The following is a 24472-nucleotide window of genomic DNA, read 5'->3' as shown; positions in this document are numbered from 1 at the left end:
GCATCTACTTATACACTCTAGTCACCCTTGACAAGTCAAAAGTATATCACAAATATTGTACTAGAATATAAGGATACTTATAATGGTGAATAATGCATTTTAATAGACATTGTTTATTTACTTTATTTATTCTGAATTTTTGAAATTAGCTAAATCTTTAATTTTATTTCTAAGACTTTTAGCAACGAGAAAATAAAACTGTTATAAAGAATTAGTATTTGTCTTTATTAAGTTCTTGGATACTTTTTCCAGGTATACCTTCACTGGAATATATACATTTGAATCACTTATAAAAATTTTTGCAAGGGGCTTCTGTTTAGAAGATTTTACTTTCCTTCGAGACCCATGGAACTGGCTTGATTTCACTGTCATTACATTTGCGTAAGTTTTGTTTTGTTTTTTTAACTGAAGAGCATAAAAGGCCATGAAATGAGTGTCAATAAAGACCCCCAAAAAGCTAGACTGGAAATTTTTGGGAATATGTATTTTCTGTGTCTAAAAATGACTTGCATGTCATAAATATTGTAGTATTCATCTTCCAATGTAAGCATATATACTGCAGGAGCCACTAATACAGTTAGTGTTATAGAAGCTAATTTGATGTTCTGCATTTTTCTCTAACCAGAATAAAGCAACCCCTTTGATTATATGCTCCAATTTTCCAGTCTAGTCTAGATAAATTTTATGCTTTCAAAGTAAAATCACTGTGGTTTGCTTCAGAGACATTTACATTTAACTGAAGGCCATGAAGGCAAATTAATGCAGGCAAACTGCAGTGAAAGGTAAACAGCTGACTGTTACTTTTTAATTTATTAGCTAAAATCACCAAAGAGGTTTTAATGAAAGACCCTCATAAGTAGCATAAAATCTGCCTAAATTCTGAATAACTGTGATTTAATCCTACAGGTATGTAACAGAATTTGTAAACCTAGGCAATGTTTCAGCTCTTCGAACTTTCAGAGTATTGAGAGCTTTGAAAACTATTTCTGTAATCCCAGGTAAGAAGTAACTGGTGTAAGGTGTTAGGTCCCTTGTACCTCCCAACTGTTCCTTTTTATCCTGTCATTGTGTTTGTGTGTGAACTCCCCTATTACAGATATGTGACAGAGTTTGTGGACCTGGGCAATGTCTCAGCGTTGAGAACATTCAGAGTTCTCCGAGCATTGAAAACAATATCAGTCATTCCAGGTGAGAGCTAGGTTAAACACTGAGGCTGAATTTCATTCCATTGAAGTTCAATTCACAGTATTTTAACACAAGCCTTGTTGCTTGCCAAAAAAAACCAAAACAGGAATCATAAGATAATAGAATTGATTGAAATCTATGATTCTTTGCATTTTAACATTAGCTTTTTTCCTTTTGAAATCAGCCTTTGAGTTTAACAAATTCTTGCATGAGACATTGCAATTTACAGCCTGTGTGGTTTGCATCTTATGATGTCAAGCTTTCTTCTCCACATTCAACAAAAAATCAGTAATACTGAGGTTTTCTTACCCATATGTATTTTACCACTATGATGTAATGTAGTGTTTGCTGTGGATATTTGTGACTGTGAAAACAAAAATTGTTTGAAACACTGATTTACTAATGAAGATAAAGGAATAAGATAATAAAGAATAGCATGGGCATCGCATGGGGGATTTATTATCTTAAAGTTCTATTATTTTCCAAACCCTCTCCAGTTTTATAACTTTAATCTGATCCCATTTGCTGTTTAACAAGCTCTTTACTATTGTTGTAACAATGCAGTATGTTATAAAACTGATACTAGCAAAGGTTTGGGACAGGAGGCATTGACAAATAGTTAAATTTACCATTGGCAAATAGTTAAATTTACCATTGGCAAATAGTTAAAAAGAAAGATTTTTCTTTACATGAGGTTCATGTAAAACATGAATAACAAAATCACTTGTTTTGGCATTAAAACAAGTGTTTTGGAATATGTGCAATTCATTTACATTCACAATTTCAAATGAACATAAACTTTCAGCTATGTATTCATCTTCACAAGAGAAAACTCTTCATAAAATGTTATTTCACACACATTACAACCATTTATTTGGGCTTCTGCATGAAATTTTTAACTTTATTGGTATAAATTGTTACTTTTATGTTTTAAATATGTGATGAACATCATAATAAAAATCCCTTTCTCTTTGCAGGCTTGAAGACTATTGTGGGAGCCCTAATTCAGTCTGTGAAGAAGCTCTCAGATGTCATGATTCTGACTGTATTTTGCCTGAGTGTATTTGCACTAATAGGGCTGCAGCTGTTCATGGGTAACTTGAGGCATAAATGCTTGCAGTGGCCTCCAGACAATTTTACTCTGGAAACAAATATTACTTCATACTTCAACAGCACAATAGGTGAAAATGGTACATTTGTTAATGTAACAGTGACTCCGTTTGACTGGAAGGGCTACACTGAGGATGAAGGTAAGAATTACTGATTTAATTCTTCTTAAATTGTTTTAATTTAATTTTTTTCAGAAAATAGATGCACGTAAAATTGTGTAGATGTTGAACCGAAAGTTAGCAGTCTGACCCAAAGTTATCAAAAGTATTACTGACACAATAGGACTAGATTTGTCAAAAGGTTAATAAGCGGACATTTTTCAGAACTTCAAAAAATGAATGGTATTCTTTGGCCTGCTTTTAAATTTTAATTAATAATTCTAATGATAACTGACATTTTTATCTTTCTCATAGAAAATAAGCACAAAGATCGAGAACACAATTCAATATTTATGAAAAGATGCTTTTTTCTAAATATAAAAATCAATAACTATCACTACAATTCCATGTTAAGCTGGGTAGTACAAGTAGAAGTTACAGAAGTGCTCAATGGTGGCATACCTCTGCTTCCATGGAAGTCAGTGGGAATTTTATCATGGATTTTAAGGGGAAAAGAGTGAAGCTAGTGGTGAGCATTTTTCAAAATCGCATATTCTGACTTATTAATTTGAAAGGAAAAAAAGTTTTTTTTTCCCTATTTTCTTTTCTCTATATGTCACATCCACCAATCTCAGACTAATGGATGGCTTATCTTGACAGTACAGTGGAGATGTCAGTCAGGCACTGTGGTATGAAATGGATTCCCCCCCTTGACTTTTTCAAAAAATAGCTCTTTCAAAGCTGTAAAATACTAATAGTATCCTGGTTTCAGTTGTGATTTTATCTTTTAAATAAAAATTTAAAGGAATAATTGTCCATAGCCTCAAGAGGACCTTTTCATAACTGCCAATGAAACTAAAGTTAATGTTACTCCACTATTTAACAAAGGGTAAACAAGATGACCCAGGTCTTATTATAGGTCTATCAGCCTGACATTAATCCTGGGCAAAATAATAGAATGGCCAATCAAGGAGTTGATTAATAAAGAATTAAAGGAGGGTGATATACTTAATGCAATCAACATGGTTTTATGGAAAACAGATTTTGTCAAACTAACTGGATATCTTTTTTTATATGAGATTACAAGTTTGGTTGATAAAGGTAATTGTGACAGGTTTCAGTCGGTCCTCCGAGCCCCTAGTGGCGATGGAGAGCTATGGTCCCACTGGCAGGCCTTAGTCACACCCTTCGGGCGCTGGGGAATTAGCGGGGAAGGTGTGCCGGCCGGTGTCTGCAGCGCGCCCCTCAGGCGGGGGGGGGGGGCGGCGCCGGCTGGTGTCTGCAGCGCGCCCCTCAGGCGGGGGGGGGGGCGGCGCCGGCACGAGTCTGCAGCGCGCCCCTCAGGCGGGGGGGGGGGGGGGGGCGGCGGCACTGGTATGGGTTTGCAGCGCAGTTCTGCTACCCAAGGCAGGTTGGCCGGGGTAGGGGAACACAGGCCCACCCAGCTCCACTGCGTTCCAGCCCAGGGCCCTGGCAGTGGCGGGAGGCGAAGGTCCCGCCGCTGGGTCTGCGGGGGGCCATCTGCGCCCGCTGGCCAAACACACCCACCCCATGGTGCAGTTCTGCCCCTGTGCTACTTCCTACCCGGTCTCTCAAGCAGGTCTCTCCGGTCCCTCCAGCCCGTCCGGGTATTCCGCTGCTGGCAGCTCCAGCTCCCCCTCTGTGTCAGACTCACGCTGGCCCAGGCTACAGCTTCCAGGTCCTCCGGGTACTCAGCGGCTGGCAGTCCTGGTCGCCACAGACCTTCCTCCCGGTCAGGTTCCTCCTGGCCCAGGGCCTCCCCTGGGTCAGCAGCAGGATTGCGAGGGAGCAGCCAGCAGCCAGCGTCTGTCTCCCTCCCTGGTGCTCTCCTCACTGGGCAAAGGGCCCCGCCCTTTCTACTTCCTGTCTCATCCCTCCCCTTCCGGGGATTGGCGGAAGCTTGGTCTGGCCCTGCCCACTCAGGCTGAGAGGGTGGCTGTTTACCCTCTGGTTCGGAGGGAAGCCACCCTGGCTCCCTACATACTCCACCCCTCAAATCCAGCTCCCGATCCTCGGAGCTGGTGTCCTCACCCTCTCCGAGGCGGGATAGGAAATCCGCATTGGCGTTGTCCCGTCCGATGGTGAATCGTGAAGGCATAGGGCTGCAGAGCTAGATACCACCGCATCAGCCTGGCATTATTGTCCTTCATCTTATTAAGACACTTCAGGGGTGCGTGGTCCATAACCAGTATAAAGGGGGCCCCGAGGATGTAGTAGCAGAGAGCATCGACCACCCATTTAACTGCTAGGGCCTCTTTCTCTATGACGGAGTAGTTCCGTTCTCTGGGGAACAGCTTCCGACTGAGGTAAACAATAGGGTGTTCCTCCCCGTCCACCTCCTGTGAGAGGACTGCCCCAAGCCCTACACCTGAGGCATCAGTCTGAACGATAAAGTCACGATGAAAGTCAGGGCTGTAGAGTACTGGATCGCTACACAGCCGTTCTTTGATAGTTCGAAAGGCCGTCTCGCACTCGTTGGACCAATGCACCCGGCGGGGACTGTCCTTGGTCAGGAGCTCCGTTAGCGGGCCCGTAATGCTTGCGAAGTGGGGTACAAACTGCCGGTAATAACCAGCTAAGCCCAAGAATTGATGCACCTGCCTCTTGGTGGTCGGCGCCGGACATTCCTGGAGTGCTTGGACTTTCCCGATGAGGGGGCGGACCTGTCCCCGGCCCAAGGTGTACCCCAGGTAAGTGGTTTTCTCCTGCCCAATTCGGCATTTTTTTGGATTGGCTGTAAGCCCGGCTGTGCGGAGGTTGCGGAGGACCGCCGCTACTTGGTTAAGATGCTCCTCCCAGTTATTGCCATAGATGACCACATCGTCCAGGTAGGCCGCAGCGTACTTCATGTGTGGTTGCAACACCCGGTCCATCAAACGTTGGAAGGTTGCCGGGGCCCCATGTAGGCCGAAAGGCATCCGGGTGAAATGGTATAACCCTGAAGGGGTGGGAAACACGGTCTTCTCCTTGGACCTGGGATCCAAGGGGATCTGCCAGTACCCCTTGGTGAGATCTAAAGTGGTGATATAACAGGCCTCCCCGAGCCGGTCGAGAAGCTCATCGATGCGGGGCTTCGGATAGGCGTCAAATTTTGAAATAGCGTTTACCCTCTGGAAGTCAATGCAAAACCGCCGGCTCCCATCTGGCTTTGGTACGAGGACGATGGGGCTCCGCCACTCGCTCTGGAAGCGCTCAATAACACCCAGATCCAACATCGCCTGGACTTCCTCCTCTACGGCCTCCCGTGTTCACCTAGGCAATGGCCGGGTTGTCTTTCGGACCACCACCCCGGGTTCCGTCTGGATCACACAGTAGGTGAGTGTAGTCCGCCCGGGTTTCATGGTGAATGTCTTGGGGAATGCCCTTACTAAATAGAGTGCCTGTTCTTGCTGCTCAACTGTGAGTGTCTCTGCTAGCTGGGGCTCACCATTATCCAACTTCTTGGGTGGTTGCGGCCCCAGGTCCGGTTCGGGGGGATATGGGGCAACTAGGAGCCCTTCCCGGTCCTGCCAGGGTTTTAAGAGATTTACATGATAAATCTGCTTTCCCTTACTGTGACCAGGTTGCCAAATTTCGTAGGTGACAGGCCCTACCTGGCAGAGGACCTCATACGGACCCTGCCAGCGGGCAAAAAGCTTTGATTCCTCCGAGGGGAGCAGGAGGAGTACTCGGTCCCCTGGCCCAAATGATCGAGCCTGGGCGCTCCGATTGTAGTGCTGCTCCTGGGCTCTTGGGGCTGTGTTTAAGTTCTCCATCGCGAGCTCGCCCGCCTGTGCGAGCCACCCCTGCAGTTGTAAGACGTATTGCAAGAGACCCTGTATTGTGGACGGGTTGTGTTCCCAACTCTCCCTCAAGAGGTCCAACGCCCTGCGGGGTCGCCACCCATAGTGGAGCTCAAACGGGGAGAACTTCGTGGATGCCTGGGGGGCTTCTCGAATTGCCAGTAGTAAAGGAGGGAGCAGCTGGTCCCACTGGCGGAGGTCCTGGATGGGGAAATGCCGCAACATTCCCTTCAGGGTCCGGTTAAACCGTTCGACCAATCAGTCAGTCTGGGGATGGTAGACCGAGGTCTGCAATTTCTTAATCCCCAATAGGGCACATACCTGACAGAACAGCTTAGACGTGAAATTGGTCCCTTGATCAGTGAGTATCTCCCGTGGGAGGTCCATCCTTGCGAAGATCTTCATGAGCTCCGCAGCGATAGTGCGGGCGGTGATACTTCTTTAGGAGACGGCCTTGGGGAAGCGGGTGGCGTAGTCCATCAGGACGAGGATGTATTGATGGCCCGCCTTACTTTTTGGAAAAAACCTGACCAGGTCCATTGCTACCCGCTCAAATGGTACACCTACAACTGGTAAAGGGACTAGGGGGGCCTTCCGTACCCCTGCCGGGGCTGCATGTTGGCAGTCTGGGCATGACACACAGTAATCCTTCACCTCACGGTGGACGCCGAGCAAGAAGAACCTGGCCAGGACCCTGGCCACAGATTTTTCTGCCCTAAATGGCCGGCAGCCGGGATGTCATGTGCAAGCTTCAGGACAGCCCGACGATGAATGCGGGGGACCACGAGTTGGGTCCGGACCTCTTGGGTCCGGGGGTCTTGGTCAAGGCGGTAGAGCCGCTCGTGGTTGAGTTTGAACCTGGGCCATTGGGTGGTGCGCCGCGCCTCCACGACCTCACCATCCACCCGGGCCAGCTGCTCATAGACAAACTGGAGCGTAGGGTCCTCCCTTTGATCCCGGCTAAAGTCCACCAGGTCAGGAGGGGGACCAGCCATTTCCAGGCCATCCTGCCCAGGGGTGGGACCTGGGTCAGCTCTAGGGTTGGAGCTCGAGTCAGGTCCTGTCTTCTTCTCAGTCGGGGCTTCCTCGAACGCCTCTTTGGTGGGTAAGGATTGGAGCTCCTCGACGAAGTCTGGCCAGTCACGGCCCAGGATCACTGGATAGGCGAGGGATGACGCCACCGCCACATTCATTAACTGAGTTGCTCCGTTCACCATGATGGGGACCCGAACCGTGGGATACGATTTTACATCTCCGTGGATGCACTGAATCCATACTTCCCCAATGGTCCGCTTGGTGTCCGAGAAGAGCGCCTGGTGGACAAGGGTCTGCCCACAGCCCGAATCAACTAGACCCACCACGGGGACCCCGGCAACTTCCATGGGAGCTGTCAGTTTGGCCACAGAGGGCAGACGGGCCTGTTGCTCCCCGGCGCACACCAGGCCAAAGTTGCAGTCCATTGCAGGACAGCCCCGTTGCAGATGACCATACTCGCCACATTGGAAACAAGGTCCTACTTCTGGGCGCGCCGGCCACGTGGGGGCACCCATGGGGTTGCAGGTGGGCTGGGGCCCGGTGGTCAGGTTAAGCATCCAGGGCCGGAGAGTGGTGTGGACTCGGGGCATCGGGAAAACTCGGTCCTGCCGCCATCTGGTCGTTGGGAACGGTGGGGTGCATTGGTTTGGGAGGTGGGCCCCCTCTGTTCAAGTTTCTGTGCATTGGGTCCAGGGTTTGGGGGACGGGCGGCCGGTCCTTTCGGGGCCTCTGCCTCGAGAAAGTCCTCCATAAGCATGACAGCCATGATCAGACTTTGTGGCCGGTGCTGCAACACCCAAGCCCTCCCCTGGGGTGGGAGGATGTGCATGAATTGTTCAAGGATGACCTGTTCAGTCACCTCAGCTGCGGTTCGACGCTCGAGTTGGAGCCATCGGGTACCTGCATCCTTCAGTTCCTGGGCCACGGCCCGGGGTCTGGCGCCCGGTGTGTCCAAAACCATCACTGAAAAGTCTCCGGGGTAATGTTGAAGGCATCCAAGATAGCTGTTTTCACTCGAGCATAAATGCGGGCCTCATCATCTGGGAGCCCACGGTAAGTCTTCTGGGCCAGCCCCGTCAGATATGGGGCGAGGAGGGTCGCCCATTGGTCAGGTGCTCAACCAGCCACTGAGGCAACCCGCTCGAAGGTCACCAGATAGGCCTCCGGGTCATCCTCAGGCCCCATCTTGGCCAGACGGATCGGTGGGGCGGGAGGGGGCGGGGTGGCTGCCCTCTCCGGTTGAGCACCACCATGGCCCGGCCACAGGGTTGCAAGCTGCTGGAAGCATTGGGTTTGTTGTTCATGGTGCTGGGCCCCCAGGGTTTGAAGCAACTGCTGCTGGTGGGTGCCCAGCTGCTGTACGAGTTGGTGCTGCTCCTAGCTCTCAGCCAGGAACTTGATAAGCCTTTCCATCTCCATCTTTCCAGTGGGGAGCTTCAGAGGCCCCCTCGCGCTAACCCTTTTCTGCAGGGATAGGGATCGCCTGCCCGCATTCTCCACCACTTGTGACAGGTTTCAGTCGGTCCTCTGAGCCCCTAGGGGGCGATGGAAAGCTATGGTCCCACTGGCAGGTCTTAGTCACACCCTTCGGGTGCTGGGGAATTAGCGGGGAAGGTGTGCCGGCCGGAGTCTGCAGCGCGCCCCTCAGGCCGGGGCGGCACCAGTACAAGTCTGTAGCGTGCCCCTCAGGCGGGGGGGGGGTGCGGCACAAGTCTGCAGCGCGCCCCTCAGGCAGGGGGGAGGGCGCTGGTATGGGTTTGTAGCGCACAGTTCTGCTACCCAAGGCAGGTTGGCCGGGGTAGGGGAACACAGGCCCACCCAACTCCACTGCGTTCCAGCCCAGGGCCCTGACAGTGGCGGGAGGCGAAGGTCCCGCCGCTGGGTCAGCGGGGGGCCATCCGTGCCCGCTGACGAAACACACCCACCCCATGGTGCAGTTCTGCCCCTGAGCTACTTCCTACCCGGTCTCTCAAGCGGGTCTCTCCGGTCCCTCCAGCCCGTCCGGGTATTCCGCTGCTGGCAGCTCCAGCTCCCCCTCTGTGTCAGACTCACGCTGGCCCAGGCTACAGCTTCCAGGTCCTCCAGGTACTCAGCGGCTGGCAGTCCTGGTCGCCACAGACCTTCCTCCCGGTCAGGTTCCTCCTGGCCCAGGGCCTCCCCTGGGTCAGCAGCAGGATCGCGAGGGAACAGCCAGCGTCTGTCTCCCTCCCTGGTGCTCTCCTCACTGGACAAAGGGCCCCGCCCTTTGTACTTCCTGTCCCATCCCTCCCCTTCCGGGGATTGGCGGAAGCTTGGTCTGGCCCTGCCCACTCAGGCTGAGAGGGTGGCTGTTTACCCTCTGGTTCGGAGGGAAGGCACCCTGGCTCCCTACAGTAATAGTGTTGATGTAATAATACTCAAACTTCTATAAGGCATTTGACTTGGTATTGGATGACATTTTGATTAAGAAATTGAAATTATATACAATTGCCATTGCGAACATTCAGTGGGTTAAAAACTGGCTAACAGGTCTCAAAATGCAATTGTAGATGGGGAATCATAATCGAGTTGGTATATTTCTAATAGGGACCTGCAGGGATCAGGTCTTAGTTCTACGATATGTAACATTTTTATCAATGACCTGGAAGAAAACATAAAATCATCACTAATCAAGTTTGCAGATGACACAAAGATCAAAGGACTGATAAATATTGAAAAGAATAGGTCACTGATACAAAGTAATCTGGATTGCTTAATAAGATGGGCACAAGCAAACAATATGTGTTTCAATACTGCCAAATATAAGGTCATGATTCTAGGAACCAAGAATGTAGGCCATACCTGCAGGATGAGGTACTCTATCCTGGGAAGTAGTAACTCTGAGAAAGACTTGGGGATACTGGGAGATAATCAGTTGAACAGTAGCTCACCTGAATAAACAGGGGAATATCAAGTAGAAGTAGGGAGGTCATGTTTCTTCTGTATTTGCCACTGGTGCAACTGCTATTGGAATACAGTGCCCAGTTCTGGGGTCAACAGTTCAAGAAGGGTGTTGATAAATTGAAGAGGATTCAGAGACAAGCCATAAGAATGACTGAAGGATTGGAAAACATGCCTTATACTGAAAGACTGAAGCTCAATTTATTTAGCTTGTCAAAGAGAAGGTTAAGGGGTGATTTGATGACCATTTATAGGTATCTACATGAGGAACAGAAATTTGATAATAAAGGACCCTTTAATTTAGCAAACAAAGGTATAAGAAGATGAAGCTACACAAATTTAGACTGGAAATAAAGTGCACGTTTTTAACAGTGAGGCTAATTAACCATTGGAACAACTTACCAAGGGTTATGGTGGATATTCTCAAAAAGAAAAGGAGTACTTGTGGCACCAATTTATTTGAGCATGAGCTTTTGTGAGCTACAGCTCACTTCATCGGATGCATACCGTGGAAACTGCAGCAGACTTTATATACACACAGAGAGTATGAAACAATACCTCCTCCCACCCCACTGTCCTGCTGGTAATAGCTTATCTAAAGTGATCATCAGGTTGGGCCATTTCCAGCACAAATCCAGGTTTTCTCACCCTCCTGTTACCAGCAGGATAGTGAGTTTGTGTGTGTGGTTTTTGGGAGGGGGGTGAGGGGGTGAGAGAACCTGGATTTGTGCAGGAAATGGCCCAACTTGATTATCATGCACATTGTGTAAAGAGTTGTCACTTTGGATGGGCTATCACCAGCAGGAGAGTGAATTTGTGGGGGGGGTGGGGGGTGAGAAAACCTGGATTTGTGCTGGAAATGGCCCAACCTGATGATCACTTTAGATAAGCTATTACCAGCAGGACAGTGGGGTGGGAGGAGGTATTGTTTCATATTCTCTGTGTGTATATAAAGTCTGCTGCAGTTTCCACGGTATGCATCCGATGAAGTGAGCTGTAGCTCACAAAAGCTCATGCTCAAATAAATTGGTTAGTCTCTAAGGTGCCACAAGTACTCCTTTTCTTTTTGCGAATACAGACTAACACGGCTGTTACTCTGAAACCGGTGGATATTCTGTCACTGGAAATTTTTGAATCTAGATTGGATGTCTTTCTGAAAGACATGCTCTAATTCAACCAGGAATTATTCTGGGCAAGTTCTATGTCCTGTGTTATTCAGGAGGTCAGACTAGATGGTCACACTGGTCCCTTCTGGCCTTATAAATCTGAACTGTGTGATTTCATGTTGGCCAGAATAGAAGATCTGAAGCCTTTGAGGTATCAGGTTATGCTAGGATGAGAGAGAAAATTTTAGTGATCTAGGGAAGTGACTGCAGAATTGAAGTTGCCACCTGCTCTTCAGTGTATTTACACTGAGGTTCAGGAACAGTTAATTAGGGAAAGAGGCAAAAGGTGCCCCATATTTTCCTGCACCAGCTACCTACATGGTGGGTATAGGCACAGACAGGAAGCTGCCTCCTCAGAGCTATTCTTTTGTCTTATGTAGGTGAGTAAGAAGTGAGCAAGTGGTAATGGGGAGGGGACTCTTTGAGACAGTCTGTTTTCTGAGCCACTCCTGAGGCAATGTAATAACATGCTGGCCTGTGTGTACATGCTGCTCATGGCAAAGCCATGATTGAGCTCTACATAAGAATTCTAAAAGCTCTGGAAAATTTCCATGAGAGCTATAGGGTTGTATTCTCTTCTCAGTTACACCAGAGTAAATCACAGTGTTGAGGATAGTGGAGCTACGCTGTATGAAAAAGAAATCAAGCTCCCCCCCCCCTGTATTTTTAAATGCTAGCTGATACCCATGTCCTTGAATACACCTTTGAAGAAGAATATATCCTTGGTATGAGCACTGCTGACATTAGCAATTCTGAATATCGTCTCTTTTCATTATTTCACTTTCAATAGCAAAACCAATAAATTTATGGCCTCTCTCAGTAAATCTAACATATGGGAATGCTACTAGGAAGGAAAATCACACAGCCAGTTGATTTGAATATCAAAGCAGATCTTCTGGGCCAGTTTGAAATTATTAGAATTACTAAGGTGTTAGCTTTATTTCTTAGAAGGTGTGTTAACAAGGATAGAAAAAATATGCATAACAACAAGTGACTTGATGAGTTCTGGAATTCATAATTGATTATTAGAGCAGAGTGCAAATAAAGTGCTGGTCCCTCTGTATTCCATGCATGGGGTATGCATGCGCTTTATGCTGAAAAGATCTTGCAAGTAGTGTCCATTGATCCATGCCTGCATCTTGGTTCCCCTTGTGTTCTGCAACCTGACCATCTCTCCAGTTCCTTCTTACCATCGCATGATCTAAGTCAGGATCCTCCTCCTGTCAGATTTGTCTTCATCTCTGTAAATATAATTGTATGTTGTTTGTTAGTGGTTTTTATAGTTTTCTGATAAAACAGGAACATTACTAGTTCAGGGTATGCCTGTTCGGTCTGGTAACAACACCCAGGGTCTTCATGGTCTTTCCAGTGGTGGCAGCACAGCTGAGACAAAATGGTGACTGACTTCTAACAGTTCTTGCCTAAAAGTACTGTCGGCAACCTTGTCATTATTCCATCTCATGGTATCCTTGGAATCTGCATAAATGTGGAAGTGTCTACCCTGATTCTCCCACATGTCATATACTTTATAGTGGTGACCATGGGCTCAACCACAGCAAGGGCCTTCCTCCCTGTTGGCAGATACCATGCCATGAGCAGTCTAATAAACCAAGTCACTCACAGACCCAAAGCAACATTACAGGCCTGTCTTTCCCTGTTAAAATACATTACCTGTGTAACCCCATTTGTCAGGCTACAACTCTGTTGTCTGCAAGCCTGGCTCTGGTCAGTGTATACGCCAGACAGGCACACCATGAACTTTGTAGAGACAACCCCTGTCAATGTCCGGGCTTCGCTCACCTGGTGGATGAACCCAGGACATATATGCATTGGAGTCCCTTTCCTACCTCCCACTCTCAACATTCCAGACTTATCCTTAATGGGCTGGGAAACCCACATAGATGGCCACATAGCACAAGGTACATGGACACCTCAAAAAGGCAGGATGCCTATCAACTTCCTGGAACTAAGAGGAGTCAGGCCAGCCAGCAATGCATTCCTCCAACTTGTACAATCTTGACATGTCTGGGTAATGTCAGACAACACAGTGACCCTCTTCTATATAAACAAACAAGCAGGGCAAAATCCCTTCTAATCTTCTATGCATGCAACCGTTCAACTTATTGAACTAGTGTATCCAGAACTGCATCACAGTATCTGCAATGTACCTCCTAGGTGTCTGGAACTTGCTGGCAGACAGCCTCAACAGGCATTTCATCACCAAACACAAATGGGAATTACACAATTCTGTGCTGATCATCTTCACACAATGGGAAACACCATCTTGGGATCTGTTCGTGTTCCAGATGAGCAAGAAGTTCAATGTATATTATTCCAGAGCAGCACAAAGTCAGGACTTATAGGGCGATGTCCCATATTGGCCTGGACAGGACACTTGATCTATGCCTTCCCTCCCATTGTACTATTGTCCAAGATTCTGTGAAAGATTCATCACATCAAAGCATGACTCATTCTCATCATACCCATTTGGTCCAGACAGTTCTGCTTTTCAAACTTCTTACTGATGTCAGTCCATCAACCTGTCAGCATTCAGTCTTTCTCAGACCTGCAAACTCAAGAAAGCAGCAGGTTCAGGCATCCCAACCTGGACTCTCTTCACTCACGGCTTCATATTTGGGTGGTCATCAGACCTAGAACATCAGACCTGGAGTGTTCACGTTGGGGCTGTACAACCTATTCTTAATAACAGCAGGAAAGGTTCTACCAGAAAATGTTACCTAGCCACTGGAGGGTTTCTCTACATGGGCACAACAGAACCAGATAGCATCAGAGTGAGCAGGTATTCCTGCTATTTTAGATTATCTCCTTACCCTCAAGATGTCAGGTCTCTCAATTAGCTCACTTTGAGTTCACTTAGCAGCGCATACCAGTGCATATCTTTACTAACTCAGTATCAACCAGATCCCAAAAAGGTTTGACCAGGACCTTTCCAGCAGTAGTGAAGCCAATGCTGCAGTGAGACCTCAATCTTGTACTTCCAACACTTACGAAGCCTCCTTTTGAACCACTGGGCGTGTGCTCCACAAAGATCTTTTCGCCTTCATCCAAAATTCATCCCAAAGGAAGTTGCTGAATTCCACATAAACCAATGGACTCACTTACTGTTATTCTTCCCAAAGCCTCATGCTTTCAGTGAAGAGAGGAAACTTCCTTCTCTCAACATCAGACAAGCACTGTCATTCTACCTGCAAAGGATAAAATCTTTTGAGAAATCACCAAGGCTATTTGTCGCTGTAGCAGAGTGAGCTCTGGGACAAGCAGTATCTTCTCAAAGACTCTCTAAGTGGATTTCTGGCTGTATCATCCATTGCCTTTATCAGATGGTGCATCTGTCTCCCCCCAGATGAAGTGAGGGTCCATTCTACTAGAGCGCAGGTGACCTCAGTTGCATCTCTCCAAGAAGTCCCTCTGCTGGACATTTGTGAGGTGGAAACCTGGAGTTCCATGCGCACTTTTGCAAAGTATTACACATTTGCCCAAGCCTCTTCTGCTGACACCTTTGGATCTGCAGTGTTATAAGCATCTGTAATCCTGCATCCTTGCTCCCGCCCACATTTGAGCATTGCTTGCTGGTCACCCACATGTGGAATATATGTAGGGACCAGGACTTGAAGAAGAAAAGAATACTTACCACAGTTTTTGTGCATTCCTCAATTTCTGGGTGTCTGACCCAAGACTCTGAAGTCTGATTTACAGGAGTGCTGAGCACTCACAGCTGCAAGTAAAGTCAATGGAGAGCTGTACTTTGAACATATAGTACTAATCAGGTCCTAGGTGTCTCAAATTGGGCATCCAAAATTAGTGCATACTTCTGACCTTAATCTCTGAGTCTCAGTTCCCTATTTATAAAATGGGGATAATAATAACCGCTCATCTGACCAGGTTGTTGTGATTATAAATTCACTAACATTTGTGAAGCCCTTAGATACTATAATGATAAGCACTGTAGACAAGCCCAGGAGGAAATTAATAATTCCATCTGGAGCAGTTTGAATAGTATACAGTAAATAAGGTCCGCTCACTCTGCACACATTAAGCAATGAGGAGAAAACAAAATATTAAATAGCTTCTTAAGTGAGCACCAACCATTTTGTGCACTGAGTGCGGCATGGGCACTGTGGTAAAAATAGTATGTGATCATGTAATTAAAGACTGTATCACAGTGCACTGCATAGACAACCTTAATTCTGGCATTTCCTAATTTTGGAGTGCTTGACTTTGCAACCTTAATAATGTTGTTATGTGTTTATAGTATATATACAAACATATGAATCAAATATTCAAAGTTGTAAGTTAATGTAATATATTATTGTCACAATTTTAAACCATCAGAATTAATGAATAATTAAGGTTTGCCTAATAAACTTACTTTGCCTGCACTGCTAAAATAGGAGTGTGTGTGTATATCTATCTATCTATCTAATATCCATTCAACTCTCATTTACTTTATTTGAGAGAAGATGGATATACAGAGCTAAATCTTGTCAAGTATACTCTTATAAGTAGTCTTCTTGAAAGTAGTATTACCTTGGTGCATTGACTGGCTGGAAGGCTTCAAATTCCAGTCAATCCCTTTGTTCCATTTGATTCAGTAAGTTTGTTTAGCTCCATCTACAGTGGGCCAAAAACCAAATGTGGATTGTTAAAACTCTCCATAAGTATGATTCCAACAAAAACCTATTTCTAACCACAGTTTGGCTGTATGATATTTAAACATAGTTCCAACATAATTTGGTCATGTACACACAAGGCTAGTAACTGTTTTTGTGAGACTTTTTTATAAACAAATTTTAAACATGGTTTCTAAACTCGTTCCCAGGCTGATGTGAAAAACTAGTGTTTTATTTTTTGGTATCTGTAAGATCAGTAAATTGTCTTAAAATTGAAGAAATGTATACAAGTGGTAAGCGTACAGATTGGTTAGAAAAGAAAACTTTACCAAACTTTGCCTACTCAATGGCTTTGTGAAAAGCGGTCTCAGTCCAGTTCCATCCCTTTAATCCACACATAGCTCCTATTTACTCAAGCTTTTGATGGGGCTGTGTCATAAATATAAAGGGAAGGGTAAAACCCTTTGAAATCCCTCCTGGCCAGGGGAAAGCTCCTCTCACCTGTAAAGGGTTAAGAAGCTAAAGGTAACCTCGCTGGCACCTGACCAAAATGACCAATGAGGAGACAAGATACTTTCAAAAGCTGGGAGGAGGGAGAGAAATAAAGGGTCTGTGTGTCTGTCTATATGCTGGGTTTTCTGCCGGGGATAGACCAGGAATGGAGTCTTAGAACTTTTAGTAAGTAATCTAGCTAGGTATGTGTTAGATTATGATTTCTTTAAATGGCTGAGAAAAGAACTGTGCTGAATAGAATAACTATTTCTGTCTGTGTATCTTTTTTGTAACTTAAGGTTTTGTCTAGAGGGGTTCTCTAGGTTTTTGAATCTAATTACCCTGTAAGGTATCTACCATCCTGATTTTACAGGGGGGATTTCTTTATTTCTATTTATTTCTATTTTTTTATTAAAAGTCTTCTTGTAAAAAACTGAATGCTTTTTCATTGTTCTCAGATCCAAGGGTTTGGGTCTGTGGTCGCCTATGCAAATTGGTGAGGCTTTTTATCCAACATTTCCCAGGATAGGGGGGGTGCAAGTGTTGGGAGGATTATTCATTGTTCTTAAGATCCAAGGGTCTGGGTCTGTAGTCACCTAGCCAAATTGGTGAGGCTTTTTACCAAACCTTGTCCAGGAAGTGGGGTGCAAGGTTTTGGGAAGTATTTTGGGGGGAAAGACGCGTCCAAACAGCTCTTCCCCAGTAACCAGTATTAGTTTGGTGGTGGTAGCGGCCAATCCAAGGACAAAGGGTGGAATATTTTGTACCTTGGGAAAGTTTTGACCTAAGCTGGTAAAGATAAGCTTAGGAGGTTTTTCATGCAGGTCCCCACATCTGTACCCTAGAGTTCAGAGTAGGGGAGGAACCTTGACAGGCTGTATATTTGAATCTCTTATTGCAGAATGCTTGCCAGGATGACCACAATGGGATGTGTGTCAATTTCAGTATCTACCCAGCTCTTAAAATAGAGCAGACAAGAAAAGTATGGGTGTGGGGGACAAATGAGATACATCACATGCATCTCTGAAATCACAAAAATACCAGCATCCTGGGTTTGAGTAGGATGACTCACCAAGCTTCAGAGCAGCAGATTTAATACTGCTGTATGTTTTATTTCTGAGTTGTTGGTAGTTTTTCAGTGCCAAGAAAACATTCTATAAAATGTGATTTTCAGCAAGCGTCAACTCTGACAAGTGTCCCTTCAAATCTTCGGAGAAGGAAATCAAACATTTAGGATCAGTCCTCCAAAATCTCAGTATATGAGTGCAATAGGGCTTCATTATGATCTGAAGTTTTGAATTGTGCTATACACTTAGTTTGCTTTAGTTTTTAAGGCATTATGTTAATTTTGGCTACCCCTTATATTTTTATCTTCTCTCCCTTCTCACCTACATTTATGGGCTCCCCACTTTTGCATCATCTGTCTTTCTCACCCCAACTTCACTGTACTGAAATTTTCCTCTTTCTGTCTTTTTTTCCTTGTTCCTGCCCTTTCTCTTTTTCCTTTATATTTTCTCTTTTTGTTTCTTTAAAAATGAATTCTGTACTTATTTTCCCCTTTGAGTGATCCATACCCAAATCCTTAGTGCCTATATGACTTATTAACCTTTCATCCCAGATGGACAGCATCTTCAAAATTTCTGGAGGTGCCACTTTTTGGATAAGACATAAAAACAAGTTCCTGACAATTGATGGTCATTAATACACCTTTCCCTCTCTTCCACACACATACACATGTACAGCCCTCCAGACTCAGAAGACCCTTTCCTAGGCTCACTACCTACTTATCCCCTTCCTAACTGACAGCCACACTATCAGGTCAGAAGTCACAAACATACACTTTTTACTTATTGCTGAGCCTGAAGAAGAAGAAGAAACAAAGTAGCAGTGAAGGACTGTGGCTGCAGTGAGCATGTGCAATGTGACCAGTACTTTGAATTAGCTTGCTAGAAACCTCTTCTCTGTTACCATTTTCTTCTGCCTTCAGTCTATGTACTGCAGAGCAAAAATTCTTCCAGTAGCAACAGGAATCCCTTTGCAACAGCTGGTGGTACTGCACTCTGGTATCCATCAGACACACTGCACAGAGTAGGTGTTCACTGCAGATTTAGCTTAGGCTGTTATCCAACATCACAATTCCTGAGGTGACTGCACCTGAGACCACTTTATGGCCTCCTTGAAGGCACCCTCCATGTCTTGGAGTGGAGTCCTGCAACTCTCTCCTTCTTGACTGGTGATTTTGGCTGCAATTCCTCCTGCAATTCACTGTGATCACTTAAGCAGGTCTGACTTTAGTTCAGCACCTGACATCCTGTTCTTTCAGGGCCAGTGACAGGGTTAACCAGTGGCCAGCCAGCCTTCATAAAGCAAAGTATTATTTATTCTGAGCAAAAGCATTATAGAGAAGACATATCTTAAAAATAATAAACAGCTATTATGCATGCCTAGCTTACCAAGTATCACTCATCTTCCACACGGAGGCCCTAGCGGGTTTAAAGTACTTCAGGTCCTCTTGCAGAGACTGTCCCTCTGGTCACAGTCTCATATCAGTTCTTGGATTGGATGAAAGTGACCTCTCTCTCCATGTCAATATGGTCACTTTATATAATTTTCAATTCTTTGTTTGGTAGGTCTCTTTAACCAGGTCAAACCGTATATGCAATTTCCCTTGGGGAGAGGCTTCTCCAGAGTTGTTACTTTCAAAGGGATTTTCATTAATTATACCCCAGTAATTTTCATTAATTTTACCCCAGAAAACTCTGTAGCTGCCCCATAAGAACACGTGAACGGTCATATTGGGTCAGACCAATGGTACATCTAGCCCAGTATTCTGTCTTTAGATAGTGGCCAGTGCCAGGTGCTTCAGAGGGAATGAATAGATCAGGATGATCATCTTGTGATCCATCCTCTATTGTCCACTCCCAGCTTCTGGCAGTCAGAGGCTAGTAACATCCAGAGCGTGGAGTTGCATCACTGACCATCTTGGCTAATAGCCATTGGTACCTATTCTTCATGAACTTATCTAATTCTTTTTTGAATCCAGTTATACTTGTGGCCTTCAAATCATCACCTGGCAGTGAGTTCCATAGGTTGACTGTATTATGTGAAGAAGTACTTCCTTGTGGTTGTTTTAAACCTTCTGCCTGTTAATTTCATTGGGTGACTCCTGGTTCCTGTGTTATGTGAAGGGGTAAATAACACTTCCTTATTCACTTTTTCCACACCATTCATGATTTTATAGACCTCTCTCATATCCCCCTTAGTCAGTTCCTCTCCAAGCTGAACAGTCCCAGTCTTTTTAATCTCTCCACATATGGAAGCTGTTAATCATTTTTGTTGCCCTTCTCTGTACCTTTTCGAATTCTAATATATCTTTTTTGAGATGGGGCAACCAGAACTGCATGCAGTATTCAAAGTGTGGGCATACCATAGATTTATATAGTGCCATTATGACATTTTCTGTCTTATTAATTATCCCTTTCCTAATGGTTCCTAACATTCTGGTAGCTTTTTTGACTGCTGCTACATATTGAGTGGATGTTTTCAGAGAACTAGCCACAATGACTTCAAGCTCTCTTTCTTGAGTGGTAACAGCTACTTTAGATCCCTTCATTCCTCCCATGGAGCACGAGTACAATCCCTAGCCCATAAAAATACATATAACATGTATAAAGATGATACAGTAGGCTGGATTTTCCAAGCGTCCATAATATTTGTCACACCCAGGTATTGCTCCAATCTCTCACCTGAGTTTAGTGGTACTTTCAGTTGGCCTAGCTGGGACAGCTGGGGTCTGTGTTAGAGCTCAGGTTCTATGTTCACTCAGGCTGTTAACTCACCCACTTTTCACTGAGGATGCAGGCTAAATCACTTGAGTGCTAATAGTCCTTCAGTGCCTTGCAACAATTCCCCTTGTGTGCGCAAAAGGACAGACAGGTTCTCCCACAGTTCACTGGGTAAGAATCATAGAGCAGCTCAGCTTTCCGTAGCACAAAGAACCATGGGATATGACACACACAAGTGAGTATAGCACCTGTGAGGACACAGTAACTTGAGTATGGCTTTGCATTGTGGCTGCTCACACCTGGGCTAGGCTAACCCTGGTGCTCAGACCGGTGTGCTGGTCACCTAGGCTAACTCTGCAATGAAAGCATACCTACATTGCTTAGAGTGGCTGACAGTTGTGGAATTATTGGTTGATCTTAAACTTATTAGTCTCTAATGACTAGCTGCCTCTGACAGCTACAGTTATTTGTAGATGCAACAGTTGAGGACTCGGTAATGCTAGTCAAAAAAATAATGGCTCATTAAATCAGACTAGCCAAAATCTTTTAAAATAGGGTAAATTCTATCTACTAAAACAAATAAATACAAAATAAAGTTCCAAAAAATGTTAAATGCTTCATTGCACATTTGAAAGGAAAAATGTACAGTTAATTCAGCTCTAACAGCATCTATCAGGATTCTTGATGCTATTTGACACATTGACAGTCTAAATTAAAGATACCAATTTTCTGGCAATTTATATTGTCGCTTCGATTTTATGTTCATGTTGAAGAAATCATTTATGCTGGTTTAAAATTGAATTGTGAAAATAATCTTAACATTCTGATGAATAAAGCAATAGTAATAATGTATCAGGTTACTTTGTTTTAGTCAAATGTATTATTTTTGAATTTTGGTGCTCAAATGTGTAAATGTGTAGTTCAGCCCCTTAATTCCTCTGAGGTAAAATCAGACCAGTCAAAAACTATCCACCGTCATAAAAATGTTTCATAAAACTGTTCAAGTTGTACGTGGTAGAATTACTCATGTAAAGTAAAGGACTGGGTTTATTCAACATTGTTTAAATGAGTTCAGTATGTAGTGGTGGAAGATTTATGTAGTAATTTCTTACAGTTTTATGAAAATTATTTTCTAAACAGGTAATTTTTACGTTCTGGAAGGGCAAAACGATGCTCTGCTTTGTGGAAATGGCTCAGATGCAGGGTAAGGACATGTTTCATGACTTTTTATTGTACTATGTAGGAAAAGGATGCAGCATATTCAGATAAGTATCCTGGAATAATTTGATTGACCAGCTGAATGAAATATCTGCCATGTCACATTAGATGTGTTATTGGGATTTGATTCTAGATGTCTGATCCCGGACTTGAGTTCCCAATCATAGCTAGCTGATCTGGTCAGGAGAGGTCAGTTTATTCTTCACTGGGTAGCCAATTCAAAGACGCTTAATAGTAACACATGTTTCTGGCTGCTTGAGAAGTAACAGAAGTACCAGTTAGGAAGGCATAAATGCCTCAACAGTCCGTGCTGCATATGTGCTGATTGATGAAGAATATCAGGCTATTGCAAGGGTGAGTGAAGAATATGGAGACAGACATTTGAAGGTGAAAATACTATTAATCAAGGAATTTACATTGTGTTTTAGAGTAAAGACTAAATAGCTGACAGTTTGGTAGTAAGGCAATACGCAAGTGTTGCTAAGAAACAAAATGCAAATAGAAAATGCCCTTCTGCAGAATTGTGATGTTATACACAATTTGTCAGCTGTCTTTAAATGTAATTTTATAGAGTAGAGCTCTGTCCAACTGCTAGGAGTTCCTGTCTGATGAAGTGACCAAAAACAGCACTTCATAATCCCAAACTTCTATCAGGACCTAGCATCCACTGATATTAGAATAATTGTAAAAGATAACACCTAATATCTCTCCTTTTGTAGTCAATGTCCAGAAGGATATATATGTGTGAAAGCTGGTAGAAATCCCAACTATGGCTACACAAGTTTTGACACATTCAGCTGGGCATTCTTGTCACTGTTTCGACTGATGACTCAGGACTACTGGGAAAACCTTTATCAGTTGGTGAGAACATTTTGTGAAACAAAGACTAAGTATTTTTATACTATCAAATTATACAAGGAATTTAATATCAGTTCTATTACATCTCTCATATAATCTGATGATGATGGATTCCTACAAAATGAAAAGTAGGTGATGGTAGCGGGGTGGTTACCCGCTCCACCCCTGTGGGGCTTAAAAGCCAGCCCTGGGAGAGACCCAGGGCTGAGGGCAAGAAAAGCTAGGCTGATTGGGGAAATGGCTGCAGCTGGGCCATGCCCCAATCAGGCCACAGCTGGGCCTATAAAGGGGCTGCTAGACTGAAGCTTAGCCAGAGTCTCTCTCCCTCCCTGTTCAGAGAGGGAAGGGCCTGGCTGCAGGTACCTGAGGGAATACCTAGATTGGAGCAGGGCTGAGGGGAAAAGGCCAGGGGAGCTCTGGCCTGGAAAACCGCAGGCTGTGAGGCTTAGGTTAGGGCCTATTAGGTACTGCGGTTGCGAGGGGGAAGCCCACGGGTAAACAGAGGCTGCAGGTTCAAACCCCCTTGCCTGTGATAAGTGGCTGATACACTGCAGTCTGCCCTGGGGAGCAGGGCTAAGCGATGACTGGCAGTAGCCAAGACTGAGGTGTGGTGGGGGTAGTGGGTGGGAGTTTCCTGGGGAGGGGAGACCCTCAGGGATTGTTTGGGTTTACTGCCAGGGGACAGCACCCCATTGGGAGGAGGCATCGGGTCCTGGGAGGGACTGGGGCTGGCAGTAAGGCGGATCACCAGATGGCAGAGGGTGCTCCCGAGGCTGATGAGCTAATTCTCAAGGACAACCAGCAGGAGGTGCCACTGGGTGCGTCCTGCTCTATTACAGTGATTAATTCACATAGTAACATTAACAAGTTAATAAATCTGTATTTATTATTACTTCCAGACACTACGTGCTGCTGGCAAAACATACATGATATTTTTTGTTCTGGTGATTTTCCTGGGCTCTTTCTATCTGATTAACTTGATCCTGGCTGTTGTTGCTATGGCCTATGAAGAGCAGAATCAAGCAAACATGGAAGAAGCAGAACAGAAAGAGGCAGAATTTCAGCAAATGCTTGAACAGCTGAGAAAGCAACAAGAAGCAGCTCAGGTGTAGTTGTGATTTTATATATTTATCAGTTAAATTGTTTATCATATTGTAATCTTGTATTAGTGCATCCAAATGAGTTTTCTATAGATATTGGTCATCAGATTTAGAATGGGTTTAGAGCCCTGTGTTATTAAGTATTCCCTAAAACAATGGGTAGGCCCACTCTGTCTTCAAGAACAGAGCCGGCTCAGATGTTTTCATTGCTGGAAATAAAGACATTTTGCTGTGAGCAACCCAGAGGAGACTTCAAAAAAATGTATGCACTATTTGTTTGTTTGTTTGAGGATTTGTATTCCATAGCATATACAATGTGGTCACAGAGTATATTCCTTGGAAACCTTATATTTAAGAAGAGAAGCAATATGTGAAGGGTGGGGGGACAGATATGGTCAGAATCTGCACATATTTAGGCAACAGGTATCTGCTATGCCATAGGAAACACTCTGTGACTTTAGCAAGTGGTAAGGATACAGAAAAGAGGTGAGAGAAAATCTCTGAGAAGAAGACAGCTACCTGAAAGTCTCAATGTGCAAAGGCTGCACCAGCCAAAGACTGGACTAGAAAGTTCTCTAGAAGTGAAATTAAAAAGTTTGATGTTTTAGTGTGCTGCCTAGTAATAATGATATGTAGCTATTATGTGCTTTTCATTGGTAGATCTAATAATAGAAGTATTTATTGTGATATGGCAGGCAGCAGCAGTAGCAGTAGCAACAGCCTCTGCTGGATCAAGAGATCCCAGCGCAGAAGGCGGAATAGGGGGACTGTCAGAAAGTTCTTCTGATGCATCAAAGTTGAGTTCAAAGAGCGCTAAAGAGAGGAGGAACAGAAGGAAGAAGAGAAAGCAGAAAGAACAATATGGAGGAGAGGAGAAGGATGAAGATGAATTTCAAAAATCTGAATCAGAAGGCAGCATCAGAAAGAAAACTTTCCGATTTTCCATTGAAGGGAACAGACTGACATACGAAAAAAAGTATTCGTCCCCCCACCAGGTACTGTATAAAGTGGTGTTAGTTCTAAAGTGTATTAGAAGCATCAGGGGCTTTCAAAAATTGTTGCAGTATTACAG

The 24472-nt window shown here is 44.8% G+C and overlaps 1 protein-coding gene across 8 annotated transcripts in view; it reads left to right on the top strand.

The window, feature by feature from the left end:
• The window catches only part of LOC140895606 (sodium channel protein type 1 subunit alpha), a 181918-nt gene that overhangs the window by 85707 nt on the left and 71739 nt on the right, over positions 1-24472 (top strand). For 6 of the 8 annotated variants that reach the window (XM_073305722.1, XM_073305718.1, XM_073305720.1 and 3 more), the window contains 7 exons: positions 253-381; positions 1097-1188; positions 2163-2435; positions 21365-21428; positions 22162-22303; positions 23200-23406; positions 24096-24395. In XM_073305722.1, coding sequence (XP_073161823.1) covers positions 253-381; positions 1097-1188; positions 2163-2435; positions 21365-21428; positions 22162-22303; positions 23200-23406; positions 24096-24395 — 1207 coding nt within the window. Of the gene's footprint in view, positions 1-252; positions 382-906; positions 999-1096; positions 1189-2162; positions 2436-21364; positions 21429-22161; positions 22304-23199; positions 23407-24095; positions 24396-24472 lie in introns of all 8 variants that reach the window. The other 2 variants (XM_073305721.1, XM_073305719.1) reach the window with 1 other exon arrangement.

This window comes from Lepidochelys kempii, chromosome 11 (genome assembly GCF_965140285.1).
Source record: "Lepidochelys kempii isolate rLepKem1 chromosome 11, rLepKem1.hap1, whole genome shotgun sequence".
Classification (NCBI taxonomy): domain Eukaryota; kingdom Metazoa; phylum Chordata; order Testudines; family Cheloniidae; genus Lepidochelys; species Lepidochelys kempii.
Note: the sequence above shows the minus strand (reverse complement) of the source record. Positions and strands in the feature narration are given on the sequence as shown.